We start from the raw sequence: 16,939 nt of genomic DNA, 5'->3' as shown, positions 1-16,939 counted from the left end.
ATGTTTTGAGAAACGATGTACAAATGTGCTTTACACAATTGATGTGTGTATGGATTGGGATAACAGTTGTATGAGCCCCTAATAAAATGTTAAAAAATAAATAAATAAAATAAAAATAAGAATTCTTTTTGGTGAAGGAATGTATTGAACTTGAGGTTTTGTTTGTAGTGTAAGTTAATGTATAGATGTTCCCTAGATCAGCTCAGTTTTTGAGATTGGGAGAAGCTTGGGTGCTTTGTGAGACATTACTAGAAATCAAAAGAAGTATGCTTCTTTAGTATATTAGGAGCAGAGCTAGCATGCCAAATGTATATACTTTATGACTGATTTGTAATGATCATTGTGTTGTTTTGAGGAGGGCAGAGTTCAGAGTTCAGAATAAGCCTTCTTAGCTTCTGTACAATTTTGAAAATGCCTCATTTAAATTCATATCCTAGGGGTTCATGTTTAAACATGTCTCCTTTGTTCTATTCACCGTCTAGGGACTTTTGCCTATGGAAAGTCAGAATAGTTCCATGAGTTGGTAATTCAGCTGCAAATCTGTCTCCAGTGTCTGCCTGACTTCATTACTCTTTTTGAAAAATTACCAAACCACACTAAAGTATACCTCTCCCAAGTTGTTTGAATAGCTGACATCTTCCTGACGCTTTCCTCCCTTTCGTATTTCATCCGTAGTACAATTACTAAACCTTAATGTCATTCCACTAGCTCTTCTTTTTTGATTTTATTTTATTGGGGCTCTTACAGCTCTTACCACAATCCATACATACATCCATTGTGTCAGACACATCTGTACATATGCTGTCATCATCTCTTTCAAAACATTTTCTTTCTACTCGAGCCCTTGGTATCAGCTCCTCATTTGTTTGTTCTTCCCTGCCCTCCTTCCCTCACCCATGTCCCCTTGATAATTTATAAATTACTATTATATTTTTTTCATGTCCTACACTGACCATTGTCTCCTTTCACCCACTTTTCGTCTGTCCGTCTCCCTGGGAGGGTGGGCTGCACATCAATTATTGTGAATGATTCCCTCTTACTACCCTCCTCCCCACTTCCCTTATCCTCCTAGTATTGCTGCTCCCCTAATTGATCCTGAGGGGTTTATCTGTTCTGGATTCCCTGTGTTGCAAGCTCTTATCTGTACTGGTATACATGTTCTGGTCTAGCCAGAAATGTAAGACAGAATTGGGATCATGATGCGGGGCTGGGGGAGGAAGCATTAAAGAACTAGAGGAGGGTTGTATGTTTTGTCAGAGCTATACTGCACCCTGACTGGCTGTTTCTTCCTTGTGGCCTTCTGACAGGGGGTATCCAATTGACTACTGATGGCCTTTGGGTCTCCATTCTGCCCTTCCCCACATTCCTATTTATATGGTTTTGTTTGTTTGTTTGTTTTGTTTTGGGTCATCGATGTCCGTTACCTGATCCTATCGACACCTCATGTTCACAGAGGCTGGTGTGCTTCTTCCATGTGGGCTTTGTTGCTTCTCAGCTAGATGGCCACTAGTTTATCTTCAAGCCTTTAAGACCCCAGATGCTATGTCTCTTGATAGCCAGGCACCATTAGCTTTCTTCACCACATTTGTTTATGTACCCATTTGTCTTCAGCGATCGTGTCGGGAAAGGTGAACATCAGAGTTCCGTGTTAGTAGAACAGAGTGTTCTTGCATTGAGGGAGTACTTGAGTGGAGGACCAATGTCCATCTGCTGCCATAATATTTTATAAATTAATATATTACATAAATCTATTCCCCTATCCTTATATATAAATATACTTACATATATACATGTCTGTATTTAGACCTCTATAAATGCCCTTTGCCTCCCAGTTCTTTTCTCTATTTCCTTTTATTTCCTTCCTGTCCCATTATCATGTTCAGCCTTTATTTGGGTTTTGGTAATTCCTCTCGGCTACATTACCTTTGATTGAGCCCCTCCAAGCATCCTATGCCCTCCTCGCCATCAGTTTTAGATCACTTATTCTTCTCGTCCCTAGGTTTGTTGGCACTCCCCTCCTTTTCCCCTATCTCCCCCCACCCCCGCCAAATGTCAGTCCCATTGTTCTCTCCTCCAGATTGTTCATCCCGCCTATCTTGTCCAAATAGACATGCAGAGACAATACTATGCGCAAAAACAAAGGAAACTAAACAAAACACAACAAAAAGAGAAGACAAGAAGTAAATCAACAACAGTGAATACAACAAAACCAACAAATAAATAAAAACCCCAAGAGCAAAAAACAAAAGTCCTCAAACAGTTCCAGGTCTGTCCGTTGACCTTTGTGAGTGTTTTCCAGTCAAGTCCGCTGGGATGCCACGCCCTGGCCCCAAAGTCCACCTTTGACATTCCTCAGGCACTTAGTTGCTTTGCTCCCCTTGCTGCTCTGCTGTCCACCCTTAGTGTTTCACCCCGTGTGGTGGGTCGGATCAAGCACATTTCCCTCATTGTGTGCTCAGTGCTGTCCCCTTGAGCACATGTGTCAGTGAGGGACATCATCATACCTGGCGGTGGGGCTGACCCTGTGATCCTCTGTGCATTGGCTGCTCTGAACCAGAATATTGTCCTCAGGGCTAGTGGGCTGGGGTGTGTTGCACTTGTTCCTTCCTTCTTCGTTTGCTCCTGATCAGCTGCGCCCCACTTCCTGAGCTGCAGCTTCAGTGCTGTCCTCTGAAGTGCATTCCTCTGCACTTGTAGCTGGGCTTGGGGGGCAGTCCTGCTTCCTGTCTCATGCCTCTATGTTGCATTCACTCTTGGCACGCTGTGTTGAAGTCTGATGCCTGTATCCCTGTCTTGTGTAGATAGAAACAACCCCCCCACCCCCCTTGGGTGGGTTAGAGCCCTGTTCACTCGCTATCCCTGTCTCTCCTTCCCCCCCTCTTTTTTAGTTGGCTGCCATACGTATCCCTGGGTTGGGTTTAGTTGGTACCTGGACCTCAGCCTGGGAATGTATGTATTTTCCCATATACCCCTTTTTGTAGGTTGTTTTAGTTTTGCTTACCTCAGCATTCCACTAGTTCTAATTAGTGGCCTACTCTCAGAGAAGATCATGTTTGGATCTACATTTCTGTGTCTACATTGATTGTTTGAGTTGTACATGTGTGTGATGTCATTTCTTTCCCTGGTATAAATGCTAACATGTGATGTTGCTCTTTTATTTTTATCTTTCTTAGTATGAAATGTTGCATAACATTTTTCTGGGTGTATTGGAATATGAAATTTTACTTCTGATATTTAGTTTGGTTTAGTGAAATGTTATAGACCTCCTGTAAGGTGTGTGATGAAAAGGATGTATAATAATGGGTTTGAATTTTTATATCCTTAGAAGGAGACCTGGCCTTACAGGGTAGCATCGGGAGCTTGTCTCTAAGTGACCTTACTTCCCATGGAGAGTTCTACAGAGAACGATTCACTACGAGTGGTGAAGAAGCGCTCATCTTCCAGACTTTTAAGTACAAAAGTTCATCTTTTCTTACTTGATTGTTCTTTATAATCACGTACAGTTTTAAATTCTCAGTGGCTAGGCAGTGAAGAATGGAGAAAGTTTTTACCTTCTCTGGTAGAATTGATAAAATCTGTTGTAAGGAGTCCTGTGCTATATTAAATTTCATTAAAATGGCTCTGTGTTGAAGTGGGCTACTGAGACCCATCAATGGAGCATGGCTGATGTCGTGTTGATTGTTCAAACACCTGGGCTTTCTCATATTAGGTTTTCCACGACCTTGTTGCGTGACTTTAGGCAAGACACTTAATCACCACCGTGCTGTTTTCTAAACTGAGTATGAAGGGGATTGAGATCACCCCTAAACTTACATCTAGTTCTAAAAGTTCTGTAGTGATTCCAGTCCCAGAAAGTTGTTAGTGATGTGGATGCTAAATTGCTTTATATATATATATATATTGCTAGTGATGTGGATGCTACATTGCGTTATATATATATATATATATATATATTTTTTTTTTCCCCCCCTCAATAAACATGACCTATGTGGAATCCTTTGGATTTTGTATTTCAGAAGGCATTTTAGGTCTATTGGATTACGAAAGAATGGTTTTAAAAGGTAGACAGTTTAAAATGGTGGGTTTCAACCGTAGTATAGTTGCTGTTAGGTGCCATCGATTTGGCTCTGCCTTAGTAGGAGCTGTTTAAACAAACATACAGTTAGCTGTCCATCTTTTGCCCCCAACTATGTTCATTTAATTGACCTGAGGTGGGCTGAGCCCTATTTTTAAATGTGCTGAGATGATTTTTGTGTTCAGTCAGGCTGAGAAACACTGCTTTAGAAGAAGTCTGAGGACTTTTTCTTTCTTTTTCTGGGGGACTATATCATACTACACTGAGAATATAGGTTAATTTGTTTACATTATTACGTAATGTGTGCGGCATGGTTCTATAATAAATGAGATCATTTATGTAAAGCGCTCCTTATTCTCTGCCTGGCACAAAATAGGTACTAAGCAAATGTGAGTTCATTTCCCCAGTGACTATGTAATAATAGTAATTTATTATTAATGGCATCATGCACTATTAAATTCAAAACCATTTGTGAAAATCTTCTAATTTATCTTTATAGATTCTGCAAACTCTTTGGCTTGTATTTCACTTGAGTAAAATGAAGACCTTTTATTTTCAGATGCCTTGTCTTTCAAGGCTGTATTGTTACAATCCCTGCTAGGAACAGACTGAAGAGGAATAACCACTTTTCCTCAAAGGGAAAGGGTGGGCGGGACAGCAGGGGGAGCCCAGGTGGCTTCTGAATGAGTCCTGGGCTCAAGAGTGAATTGAGAGCCTGGTTGAGAGCTGCACACCTTGTGTATAGCCCCAGCTGTTATACCAGGCTTCAATGTAAGGTTCTCAATATATTACGGGAGCTTAGAAAGGGAGTAGTTATTGGAGTTTGTGTTCTAAAACCTAATTGTGGGTGCTCAACTGTTTTCTAGGAAAACCCCTCTGAATCGACCAAAGTTTTCCTCAAATACTAGCAGATCCATATCTTGCTGCTGCCTGAATTGAATTTTTACTCTCCTAGATACGGCCGGCCTGATCCTCTGCTCCAGAGGGAGCACGACGTTCGAGTGAGCCTCCAGATGGCCTCTGTGCAGTATGTGCACACTCAGCGCTTTCAGGCTGAGGTGGTGGCTTTCATTCAGCATTTCACCCAGCTGCAAGACGTCTTAGGGCGCCAGCGAGCTGCTGTCGAGGGGCAGACGGTAGGTAGTCTCATTTCTTTTCCAGCTTGATCACTGGAAATCTTGAGCCTCTAGAAATAAATCTGGAAAAATTTCACTGAATAAAGTAAAGATGATTTTATACTTATTTTTCTGTGTAGCCGATTAACTTATCATTGGGCAGAAACTGTACTGTAATTATGCTGTGCGCCCATGTTTGGGGGGGCTTTGAAAAGTATATAGGCAAATGGAATTTTTCTATGAACTTTTTGAAGTTTCATATATATATATATATGCCACACACAACACATTGCCATCGAATCTATTTCAAGTCATGTGACCCTTTCGGACAGAGCAGAACTGCCCCATAGGGTTTCCAAGGCTGTCTGTCATCCTTACAGAAGCATCTTCCATGGAGCAACTTGTGAGTTCTAATCTCCAGTCTCTTGGAGATTAAATCAATAAAAAACTTAGTTTATAAGCTAAGCTGAATAAATGCTTAGCTTCTGTGCCCCTAGGGCTCCTTATACATGACATATATATGCTATACCTATATACAAAAAGTTTGCCGGAAACATTTCGTTTTGTATAGCGTGTCTTTTTTACATCCATTTACTTTGGACCAGTTTGTGTCTTTATATTTGAAGTTGCTTTTTCATATGTTCTGTATAGTTGGTCTTGCTTTTTAAAAAATACTATCTGGTAATCTCTGTTTTTCAACTGGCGTTTTTAGATTGTTTATGTTTAGCAGGGCTATTGATAAGATTAGTTTCAATATACTATCATGCTATTTTTCCCCCTCTCTTCTTGGGCCCCTGCTAGCCCCTTTCACTCTTGCACTGTCTTTTCCTAATTGATGAATTCTTATGATTTTATGAGTTTTTACTTTATTAGGTTGTTAGCTTTAAGTCTGTTGTACATTTTCAGTAATTGCTCCAGGTTTAACGTGTATGTTTTGCCTTTTCACATTTAAATACTATAGATAACATTATACTGCTTCACATATACTACATGTGCTACTTCACCTTATATTTCTCTTTATCCTGACCTTTGTGCTATTATGGGCATACATTTATTTCTATAATTATTATGAACCCTGCAATAGGGTGTTATTTTTGCTTTAAACATAAATTACTGATAGAAATTAAGAACTCCTTTCTACTTACCCACCACGTATTTGTAATATCCAGTGTTGTATTTCTTTATGGAGGTGTCTGTGTGCAGCTGGCATCAGCCTCTTCTGCTCTAGGACTTCTAGGACTTTATTTCTGTTTGGACTTGTTTACTGATGATTACTTTTCACAGTCACTGGTTCACCATCCTTTTAAAAGGTTTTTTTTTCTATGTATAAAATTCTAGGTTGGCCATTCCTCTCCGTGTACTTAGAGATGTCATTTGCTTATTCCGATTTGCATTCTTTCTTTTTTTTTTCTCCATAACAGTTTTATTGGCATGTAATTCAGATATCATACAATTACATAGTTCATTCATTCAATCACATCTAGGGGAGTTGTGCAATTAACCACCACATCTATATTAGAGCTTCCCCCCGCCCCACCTCATGGTTGTATGGCCTTTAAACTGATTTGTGCAATCACGATCAGTTTTAGTGCTCCCTCACGCCTCCCACTTTCATGTTTACTCCTGAAATCCCCTTTCCCTCCCCAGCACCCCCTGCTCCCCATTCCTTATAACACCTTGTATCAGTTATTATCATTATACAACCTTTCCTCCTGTGTTTCACAGTTGGGAAAATAAACAAAACAATGAAACACAAATTGCACTAAGGTGGTAATGATAAGAGCACATTAATATAAAAGCAAAAATACAAATGTGCGTAAGAGGGAGAAGACCCACACTAATATTCAAAAAACCAGGGAAGACATTTCTGTCATGGGACCAACTAAGAGATACTTGCACCCAGTACAAATTCAGGTCGTGTCTATAGGGAGGACATCTGGCCTGGTACCGAGTTCGATCCCACATAATCTAGGTTATAGTGGTGTCTGGCTGATTGTAAGGCTGTTCAGGACTCTTGCCTTTGGTTACTGTGGGTCTGCCAGGGGCTCCATTTGAGTAGAAACTCTGTAGTTCAGTTTTGGGTTCTGACTGCCCTCCCTAGCTTTCTCCAAACTGTGTGTTCATAATTTTAGCTCTGACACTTTTCTCTTCACCATATTCGAATCTTGTAATTGTCACCTTTGGATCACATAAGCTGGTATGCTTCTTCTGTGTGGACTTAGTTTGCTCCTCGTTTAGATGCTGCTTGCTTGAATACAACCCTTTAAGATCCCAGACACTTATTTCGATTGCTAGCTGGACACCATCTGTTTTCTTCACCACACTTTGCTGTAACACCCTTGTCTTTAGTGATCATTTCATGAAGTTGCCAATTTGCATTATTTGTATTGAGATGCCTTCCCCTGGTCTAATTATTGTTTCTTTGTATATAATGTGTGCCCCCTCCTTTTTTTCTGTCTCCTAACATGTCCTCTCTCTGTTTGAGCACATTGTTGTAACCACTGTGTCAGCCTGATCTTAGGAGGAATGTGCTCAGTCTTGCACTGTTGAATTTGATATTAGTAACAGTGCTTTCTGTTTCTTACGGAATTTGTTCCTTTGTCAGTCTACTCACGTGAAATTGCCGAAAGGTTCCTTATCATCTTTTAGTATCTCTAATTTCTGTACCGATGTTCTCTTCTTGATTTGGGCAATTATTAACCTTTGGTAATAACTAGAAGTTTATCAGTTTATCCTTAAAAATACCAAATTACTGATTTTTCTTTATTGTTTATCCATATTTTATATAAACAGCTTTAGCTGCTTATTAGTTTCTCCCTCCTACTTAGGCTTACCTTGCTTTTCTTTTTATAGCTTCCTGTTGTAGCACCTTTGATCATTGCTTTTAAACCTTCATTGTTTTTAAGATAAGTTTTTCAAAAAAATAAATTAAAAAAATAAAATGAAAAAAAAAAAAAAGATAAGTTTTTCGCGGAACCTGTGTTAAGTACAGCCTCTAAATTTTAATGTTTTATTTTCTTTTATCATTTAGGTACATTTTTTTCTGTTTTCTTTGTGATTTCTTATTTGACTTATAGATAATTTTAGAAGGTATGGTTTAATATCCAAATACTGGGGGTGTTTTCTCTTTCATTTTATTGGTGACTCATATAGCTCTTATCAGTCCGTCCGTCCGTCCGTCCATCCATCCGTCCATCCATCCATCCATCCATCCATTGTGTCAAGCACATTTGTGCATTTATTGTCATCATCATTTTCAAAATATTTTCTTTTTGCTTGACCCCTTGGTATCAGCTCTTTTGTTTTCCTCTCTCCCCCCTCATGAACCCTTGATAATTTATAAATTGTTACTATTTTTTCATGTCTTACACTGGCCGATGTCTCCCTTCACCTACTCTTCTGTTGTCCGTGCCCCAGGGAGGCAGTTACATGTAGTTTGGCTCCCCCTTTCTCCTCCCACCTTCCTACTGGGGGATTTTTAAATGACCTTTAAAAAAATAAAAATAAAAATTAATTTCTTAACTCAATGTTGGGACATAGATTTTATTTGATTCTTAATCATTTTAAATTTCTTCAGGCCCATATTGTAGCCCACCATATATTCTTAGCACATGTTCCTTGTATTCTAGTTGTTAGATAAAGAGTTCTAGAAATATCAATTAGATATAATTGTTAAATATTATTCCAGTCTTACAGATTTTTGTCTTAATTGTTTTGTTAATTAGAAAGATGTTGAAAATCTGTTAGTTTTTGTTTCATACATTTTGAATCGTTGTTATCAGGGGCATTTATATTTATGTGCTGTTATGTGTTCTTGATAAATTGACCCTTTTGTCATGATGAACTGTTACTCTTTTTAACTCATAATATTCTTTTTCCTGAAGACTGTTTTCTTTAATATACCATTCCAGATTTTCTATGATTAATGGTTTTGCATTGTTTTTACTTTTAGCCTATTGTATATACTCATGTATAAGCTGAGTTTTTCAGCACATTTTTAATGTAGTTTTTGTGGTAAAATTAGGTATCTCGGCTCAAACTTGGGTCATCTTCTACTCAAGTATATTCGGTACCTATGTATGGTTCTTACAGACTGAGCATAACTAGCACTTAATTTAAAAATCCAGCTGGCAATCTCTGCCTTTTAATTGGTCTGCTTGTTCCATTTATATTTGATATAAACACTGATATGGTTTGGGCTTGTGCCTGTCATCTGCTCTTTGTTTTCTATTTGTCTCATCTCTTTTTTTCTTTTTCCTTCTCATGCCATTTTAACTGTTCATCATTTTTTTCTTTGCCCAACCAACCTCTAAAGAGGATCAACTTTATCATAATTAATTGGATTGAGTTTCTTTCTTTACTAATTGATTAGTAAATGTTAATGGTCAGTGAAATACTAAAAGTTTTTGCTGTGTTTACTCAGGTAAATAGTTGACAAACAAACTCACTGTCATTGAATCAATTCTGACTCCTAGTGGCCCTGGGGCCCAGGGAGAACTGCCCCTGGAGGTGTCCAAGGCTGTACATCCTTGCAGGAGCAGACAGCCTCATTGTGCTCCTGTGCAGTGGCTGGCTTTCATTTAACCCGCTAATGTGGAACCCGCGATATTACCATTAACTAAATGACAGATAACGTTTTTTAAAAATACGTAACTTTATAAATTCATGAAACTTTTGGCAGTCTGCGGTTACTTAATTCTAACTTTAGGGAATTAGCCTCTGAGTCAGTTTTTCTTCTACGTTCAGGTAAGAGATCAAGCCCAGCGTGGCTCCCGTGTTCTCCTGGATATTGAAGCTGGTGCCCCTGTTCTCCTTATCCCTGAAAGTTCCAGATCTAATCATCTGATTGTAGCCAATCTGGGGAAGTTGAAAGTCAAGAACAAATTTCTCTTTGCTGGTTTTCCTGGGACCCGTTCCTTACAGGATAAGGTGAGCAATCTGTATCCATTTATTTTTCAGTCCAACTAGTATTTGACACCATTTGAAAATTTTGTATGCTACCTTAGTGTGACCTTAACTTCTGTCACTTTGTAGTTTATGTTGTTTAAATGATATTTTTTGTCCTTTAATTAAACATTTCAATGAACCTGCAGTAGAAGTAGGATAGTTTATAACCTTTTCAAATTATATGTAGCAACTTGTTTTACAAACAAATCAGTGAAAACGAAGCCTTCCATCTTTTATAATGCTTTTCTCAGAGTCTGATTGTGTAATATCAACATTTTGCTCTTTCTTAATTTATTTTCTAGAAGACATGATTTGGTCCGTAGCTATTTGAATAACTTAAATAATCCAGAGTTATTGGAATAATCTGAAGTTATTTAAAAATATCTTAATAATCTTATACATTTCAAAATTATCTACTAACTTCAAATAATTATGTTCAGAAGAAATACGGATAAAGATCATTGTTTCATTTTACATTTTGGAGAGCAAGTATTCACTGAGAATAAACAATTAAAATAGAAATAGCTGGCACATCGCAGAACACCGATAGCTGAGAGGAACTTGGAGTTTGTATTATAGAACAAATGCACGTTGGTAGCAATTCATTTTTATAGTTGAAGAAATTGGTCAACTTTGTTAGAACCCGAGGAGAAGTCTAATTCTTTGTGTGTGTTTTAATACCCATTTCTGCTTTTCAGGCCAGCCTCTCAGCTTATCTGCCCACTCATTGAAAACTCACTTTGGCATATCAGAAACACGTGTACTGAACTCCTCAGCTAGAAGTTCTCCTCTTAAGTGTAACAGCTAATAGCACAGGGAGATGATACTTTGAGGATGAGAATGTGCTTAAGATTTGAATGTAAGATCTTAGACCTAGGTGGACCTTATTGCCAGACACTGCTGTCCTCTGATTGTGTCTGTGTGTTAAGATGGTAATAATTGAATCAACAACCACTGATCTTTCACAGTAGGCCTAGTAACCTTGGTTTTAGTGAAGAAAATCTGTCTTCATAATAGAGGTAAATATTTGGCTGTTTACTTACTGATTTTTTAGAGTACCGTATATACTAGAGTATAAGCTGACCCGAATATCAGCCGAGGCACCTAATTTTACTGCAAAAATTGCATTAAAATGCTGAAAAAATGAGGACCTGATGCCAGGGGCTTAAGTGGAGAGCAAATGTTTTGAGACTGATGAAGGCAATGAATGTACAAATGCGCTTTACACAATTGATGTATGTATGGATTGTGATAAGTGTTGTATGAGCCCCTAATAAAACGATAAAAAATAAATAAAAAAAAAGGGATATAATGAAACTGACAAAAAAAATAATTAAAAAAACGTGCTGAAAAACTCGGCTTATACACGAGTATATATGGTACATAAAAGAAACCCCTACTTGTGTAAAAATAAGTTTGGTAGCTTTGTCTTCTCAATAGTCTTCATTAATTTCCCCTAATATTGATATTTAAAGCTATATAATTAGATGTTAAGCAAGTGTGTCAGAACCTGTGTTTGCACACGAATGCTGTCATTTGTTGCCACTTCAGAGTACTGCATCGTTGTTCAAACATTTGCTGCTGTTGCTGCTTAAAGCAGAATTGAATTTCACATGGGGAAGCATCTTCTGAGCCTGTAGTAAATTCTTTGGAGTATACTAAATTCGCTGGTGATAACTGTTAGTTTAGAGATCAGACTAACTATTTTAGGGAGAACTCAATTAGAGTAAGACTTGGGGGATGAAGTTAGACAATGATATATTTGTTTCTCTACCTTCTTTGAAAGGAAAATTGGACTGATTTTCCACATCAGATCTCCAAATGCTGGCTCACAAGTTGACTTTGAAGAATTGTCAAAATTGCCGCAGAAATTTCTGCAGACAGGCAGGCTTCCATTTTGTTAAGTAAGCCAAATAACAGCACACAGTGTGTAGCTTTTTAATGAACATTTTTCCTGTATTTGTTTTTTGAGGATTTGATTTTAAGTGGCGGTGCATACAAGGATCACTTTTTCTTCAAGGTATTATTATATTGCCTTTTTGGGGGGCCTCTTGGTTATTTTGAAAAACAAAAACACAAAAACCTTATGGGATTCAGCAGTCAATTCACATTCATATCTTTAAAAATAAGATAAACCCAAAGTGATGAATCTTTTAAAATATTTCACTAATTGGGAAAGCCTTCTTATTAAATTGTGTTTTTTTGTGACTATTAGAGAAGTCCTTCATGAAGACCATTAAACATCATTCCTTTCTTTGAGTCCTAGGTGTTACTCTCCTGATGATCTTGTTTTATGCCCGTAAATCGTAGAACAACTCATGCTTGTTACATGTTAGTGGTTGTTCTGTAGAATTCCATAAGGGTTACTCAGAGTATGTCTCTTGTTAAGTATTTGTGGTCACATAAACATCTTCCCTGCTCCCATCTGTAGTCACACTTAATGGACTTAGGCCTATAGGAAGTGAGTAATTGCCTTCCTCTTCAAAGATCACTTTGAATATACCTTTGCCTTTCATCCGTTTGCATGTGTGAGGTTTGTTTAATATGCAGCCCAGTGGTTGAAGAACAGGAAATAATCCTGAAGTCAAAGCTTGCCAGGGGTTGTTTATCCAGGAGCTCCATGATGCCTGTGTTTATGAACTTGTTTTACATAAATCCATGTTCTAATTGATACAGGTTGGAATTTGTTTTAAATATTTCCTTTCATTTTTCTCAACCTTGGCTGTGCTTAAATCATAATCTCTAAGATTCTTTCAGAAGCTTAGGGGTAATCTCCTCAAGCCACTGATTTATTTAAGGCCGACTACAGAGAGGCCAGAGAGATGAATCTAATCAAAGAACAACAAATACTCTCCTGGGTTTAAAATAAACTAAGCAAGAAGGAAGGTTTTTATGTTGAAAAACCCAAATACTGTAATAGCATTTACCTAGCAATTTGTCTTGTTACTTTGACTTCCTTGCTCTCTCCTCCAAGAAAAAAACATCTTGGCAGAAAGTAAGATCTTGTTATTTTACTACTGCTTGTACTTACTACTATAGCTATCCATGTAGGAGAGCACCATTACCATCCCCTTTTCAGACGCTGAGAGGAATCGCATAGAAAACAGCACTGGGAGGAGAGCCATTCATTCCCTCCTTCTCCCAGTTGTGCAGTTGTTGACAAACCCATGGAGAAGAGGTTGTACAGATACGCAGTTCACACTTGGGTGAAGATACCTTGGGGATTTAAAAAAATCAATTATTGAATCATTCTTGTGATATACATTTACCCTGTTAGCAATTAATCTAAGAAAACTGTGTAGTATTTTCAGTAGAGTTAAGGAATTTTATTCTCTATCACCATAATAAAAATGACTAAACACCTGTATTTTCTAATTTTTTTCTTTCATTTCCACACTTACTTAGATGAGAAAGTTCCTCCCTTGAGGGAAAGCTTCTGCAAAGTGCAAGCTTATTGCTATGGTCTAATTCCATCCAGACTCGATTGCTACTAGGTACATTTTCTTTAAAAGATAAGTCTGCAATGAAAGCAGCAGTACACCATGGAGTAGGGGTCTTCAAACTTTTTCAAACAGGGGGCCAGTTCACTGTCCCTCAGACCCATTGGAGGGCCGGACTATAGTTTAAAAAAAAACTATGAACAAATTCCTATGCACTGCTCCTATCTTATTTTGAAGTAAAAAAGCAAACGGGGCAAAAACGCCTGGTGGGCCAGATAAATGTCCTCATGTGGCCTGCGGGCGGGCCGTAGTTTGAGGATGCCTGCCATAGGGTCAAGAGGTTTGTTTTTGTGGCAACAGACCTAGATTAAATCACCTGAGACAATTAGATCTTTACATTTGCCCTTTCTTTCAAAGGGTAATGCCTTTCTGCAGCATTACTATTGTTTTCACTGGGTGCTGAGTTTTATGTAACATCTCTGAACATAAGTCCACGTGGCAATAAATGGCCTGAACTTATTACTTTGCTGTGTTTGGGGTCTGGGAGACTGTGGGAAGGGCTGAATATTGCTGAATCTTTAAAGTCCCCAAGGACCGGACCTCCAGGATTTTTAAAGGCACAAGTCAATTGCCCTCCCTTCACCAACCACCTTTCCTGAATTCTAGTTTTGTTTCTTTGTCCCCCGCCCAGGAATCTGCCCCTTCAGCCTCCCCAATGAATACTCCAACAAAACACAGTCTGAAGAAGATGTCAAGCACAGAGGACCCCAAGGGGACCCCTTCTGAGGGCCTGTTCATGAAGTCTCCCTCTGAAATAAGTCTAGGCTGTATGAAGAGTGAGTTTGTGCCAAGTGCCTTGACCAAGCAGCAAGGGCCACAATTCACACCCTCTGTGGGCCCAGTGTCCAGTAGTCCAGGTAAGAGAGGAGAGAAGTATTGGGTGAGGAGGGGAGGGAGCTTTGTGAGAGTGTTCCAGGAACCTGAGGGGTGTGTATGATGACCAAGCAGATGCTAATAAACAGATAGCATTTCTTTTGTTATCACCTGATTTTGATACTCCTTTAGAAAGCTGTTGGGAGAAAAATCAGGCCATCTGTTCCCATAGAGGTTTGCCATCTCAGAAAGCCTATGGGGTAGTTCTACTTTGCCCCATAGAATCACTATGAGTTGGAGTCAACTTGACAGCCATGAGTTTGGATTTGGGTTTAGAAGACTTAATGGTCTTAGGAGGTAAACATAGCATTAGATGACTTCTAAACCAAACCCACCACCACCAAGTCGATTCCAACTCATAGTGACCCTATGTAGGGTAACAGAGGCTGTAAATCTTTTAGGAGAGTATACAGTCTCATCTTGTGGTTTGAACTGTTAACCTTGTAAGTAGCAGCCCAATGAGTGACTCACTGTGCCATCAAGCCTCAGTGGATGGCTTCTGAAGTAGAATTCAATTAGCAAGATAGTCTAAAAAAAGAGATTTTAGATGGTTTATTAAAGGCCCTTTCCCATTGCTCAAGATGGTTGGCACTGGAAGGTGAAAGTATGACTGGAGCAATTAAGCCCGTATCCAGATAATAATTATAAAATGTAAGAAACAAAGCAAGCCTTTAGAAATTAGGTAGCAGCAGATATTAGTTACAGTTTTTAAAAGACATGATGCTTCTCCTTGTGGGTGCTTTTCTGTAGCATACACAAATTATCATTCCAAATGAGCGCTTGAATTTTGGCCTTTCTGTCTGAACGAGTTCTGGATAGGTATATTGTGTAAGAGAGAGAGGAAATGACATGGTTAGCCATGAAGATCAGCTCGATGTGATTGTACTTTGAGATCTCTAGGGCACCATACTGAGCTTCTGAAATTCCCCTTAGTGAGAGTAACACTGCCTTAGATTATGACAGTGGTTTCAAATTCCTCCCTGTGTTGCTAGAGAATTGCTAAAGCCTATAATACTTGAGCCCTGCCCCTTCTCCACACCAGTAACACTTTGAACCACTTAACAATATAATCAATTCATCAAGAGATGTTTAGTCATTGTTGTGATATTTGTTTACTGGTATACTACTGTGTCAGTCTGGATGGACTAGAGAAACAAATCTAGGGAGGTGCTCATGTGTATAAGAAAGAGCTTTATATAAAGAATAATTATACATTAAGAAAACATCCCAGCCAGCCCAGTCCAGATCAAGTCCATAATTCCGATATTAACCCATATGTCCAATACCAATCTATAAAGTCCTCTTCATACTCACAAAACACATGCAATGATGCCAAATGGAGGAAGATCGCAGGCCAGTGGGTGGGAAGTATTGTGGATCCAGTGGTGGTGTAAGCATCTCAGCGCTGGCATAGGTCTCCACGTGGCTCCTCCAGCTCAGGGCACTATTATAGTTCCATGTGCTTGTCAGCTGCAATGTCTCCCAGGGAGTGAGCCTGTGTCCCGCCTCCAGCAAGCTATTTATCTCCTTAGCACCTCCAAATGAGACCTGATTGACAGGCTAAACCCCACCCCTTCACTCTTAAGTCTCTCTCAAATTGATTATGTAACTACCACAACTAGCATGCAAGATTCGACATGGATCTTACCATGGTGAAATTTATAGGCTAGTAGGAGAGGCATGAAACAAACACATATCAAAATGTAGATTATGATAATGCAGTGAAGGAACAGATGGACGCCTGCGAGACAAAAGAACCGAGAGGATCCAATTGAGATTGAGCTAGAAGGGGTGTCACGGTAAGGCTGTCCAGGCAGCAAAGAGCTAGGTGTTTGGGGGAAACCAAAGCCATGGAGAATGAAGCACAAACATCCCAGTGAGACAATTCAATTTTGTCATTAATCTAGAGAGAAACTAAAAAAGCGACAATAAATAACTTGCCCAAACCCAAGAACTCTGCAGGGGGCCAGAGAGGGACTAAAGCCCTATTCACTGAGCAAGCCAGAGAATGGTTTGAAATGAGCGCCTTTTAGGGATTTTTTGAAGAGTGTTACATGAAGAATCGTAGATAAAGCAAGACCATTGAAGTATATAAAGGAAGGGAATGTATGGCCTGATATATTTTCTAACCTGTAGGACTTCTTAAATATTTTTCACTCACAATCCCTTTCGACTGAGAAATTTGTTAAGCCACCCCAGATTTATAGGTATGTAAATGTACGAAGTCAATGATTTTGACTGTAGTGTGAAGCATAACACCTAAGTGTAGTCTTCTTTTGTTTGTTAACTACGAGCGCACCTTGTTTATTCAGAACTGAGACTGCAGTCAAGTTGCGTAATGCAGCATGGGCATGCACTGCCAGGAACACCTCGGTTTTGTTACGTGTTTTATTTTGAATTGCTTTTTGGTCATTGTGCAGTCGCAACCT

General features: G+C 39.0%; 1 protein-coding gene across 1 annotated transcript in view; it reads left to right on the top strand.

Moving 5' to 3' along the window:
* VPS13D (vacuolar protein sorting 13 homolog D) overlaps positions 1–16,939 on the top strand; it is a 280,525-nt gene that overhangs the window by 51,937 nt on the left and 211,649 nt on the right. Inside the window, exons 22-25 of the mRNA XM_045298953.1 lie at positions 3,326–3,452; positions 5,031–5,211; positions 9,937–10,119; positions 14,269–14,494. Of these exons, the coding sequence (XP_045154888.1) occupies positions 3,326–3,452; positions 5,031–5,211; positions 9,937–10,119; positions 14,269–14,494 (717 nt within the window). The remainder of the gene's footprint in view (positions 1–3,325; positions 3,453–5,030; positions 5,212–9,936; positions 10,120–14,268; positions 14,495–16,939) is intronic.

This window comes from Echinops telfairi, unplaced genomic scaffold (assembly GCF_000313985.2).
Source record: "Echinops telfairi isolate 266 unplaced genomic scaffold, ASM31398v2 ScPeMD7_7457;HRSCAF=8495, whole genome shotgun sequence".
Taxonomy (NCBI): Eukaryota; Metazoa; Chordata; class Mammalia; order Afrosoricida; family Tenrecidae; genus Echinops; species Echinops telfairi.
This window is presented reverse-complemented; position numbering and strand designations above follow the sequence as displayed.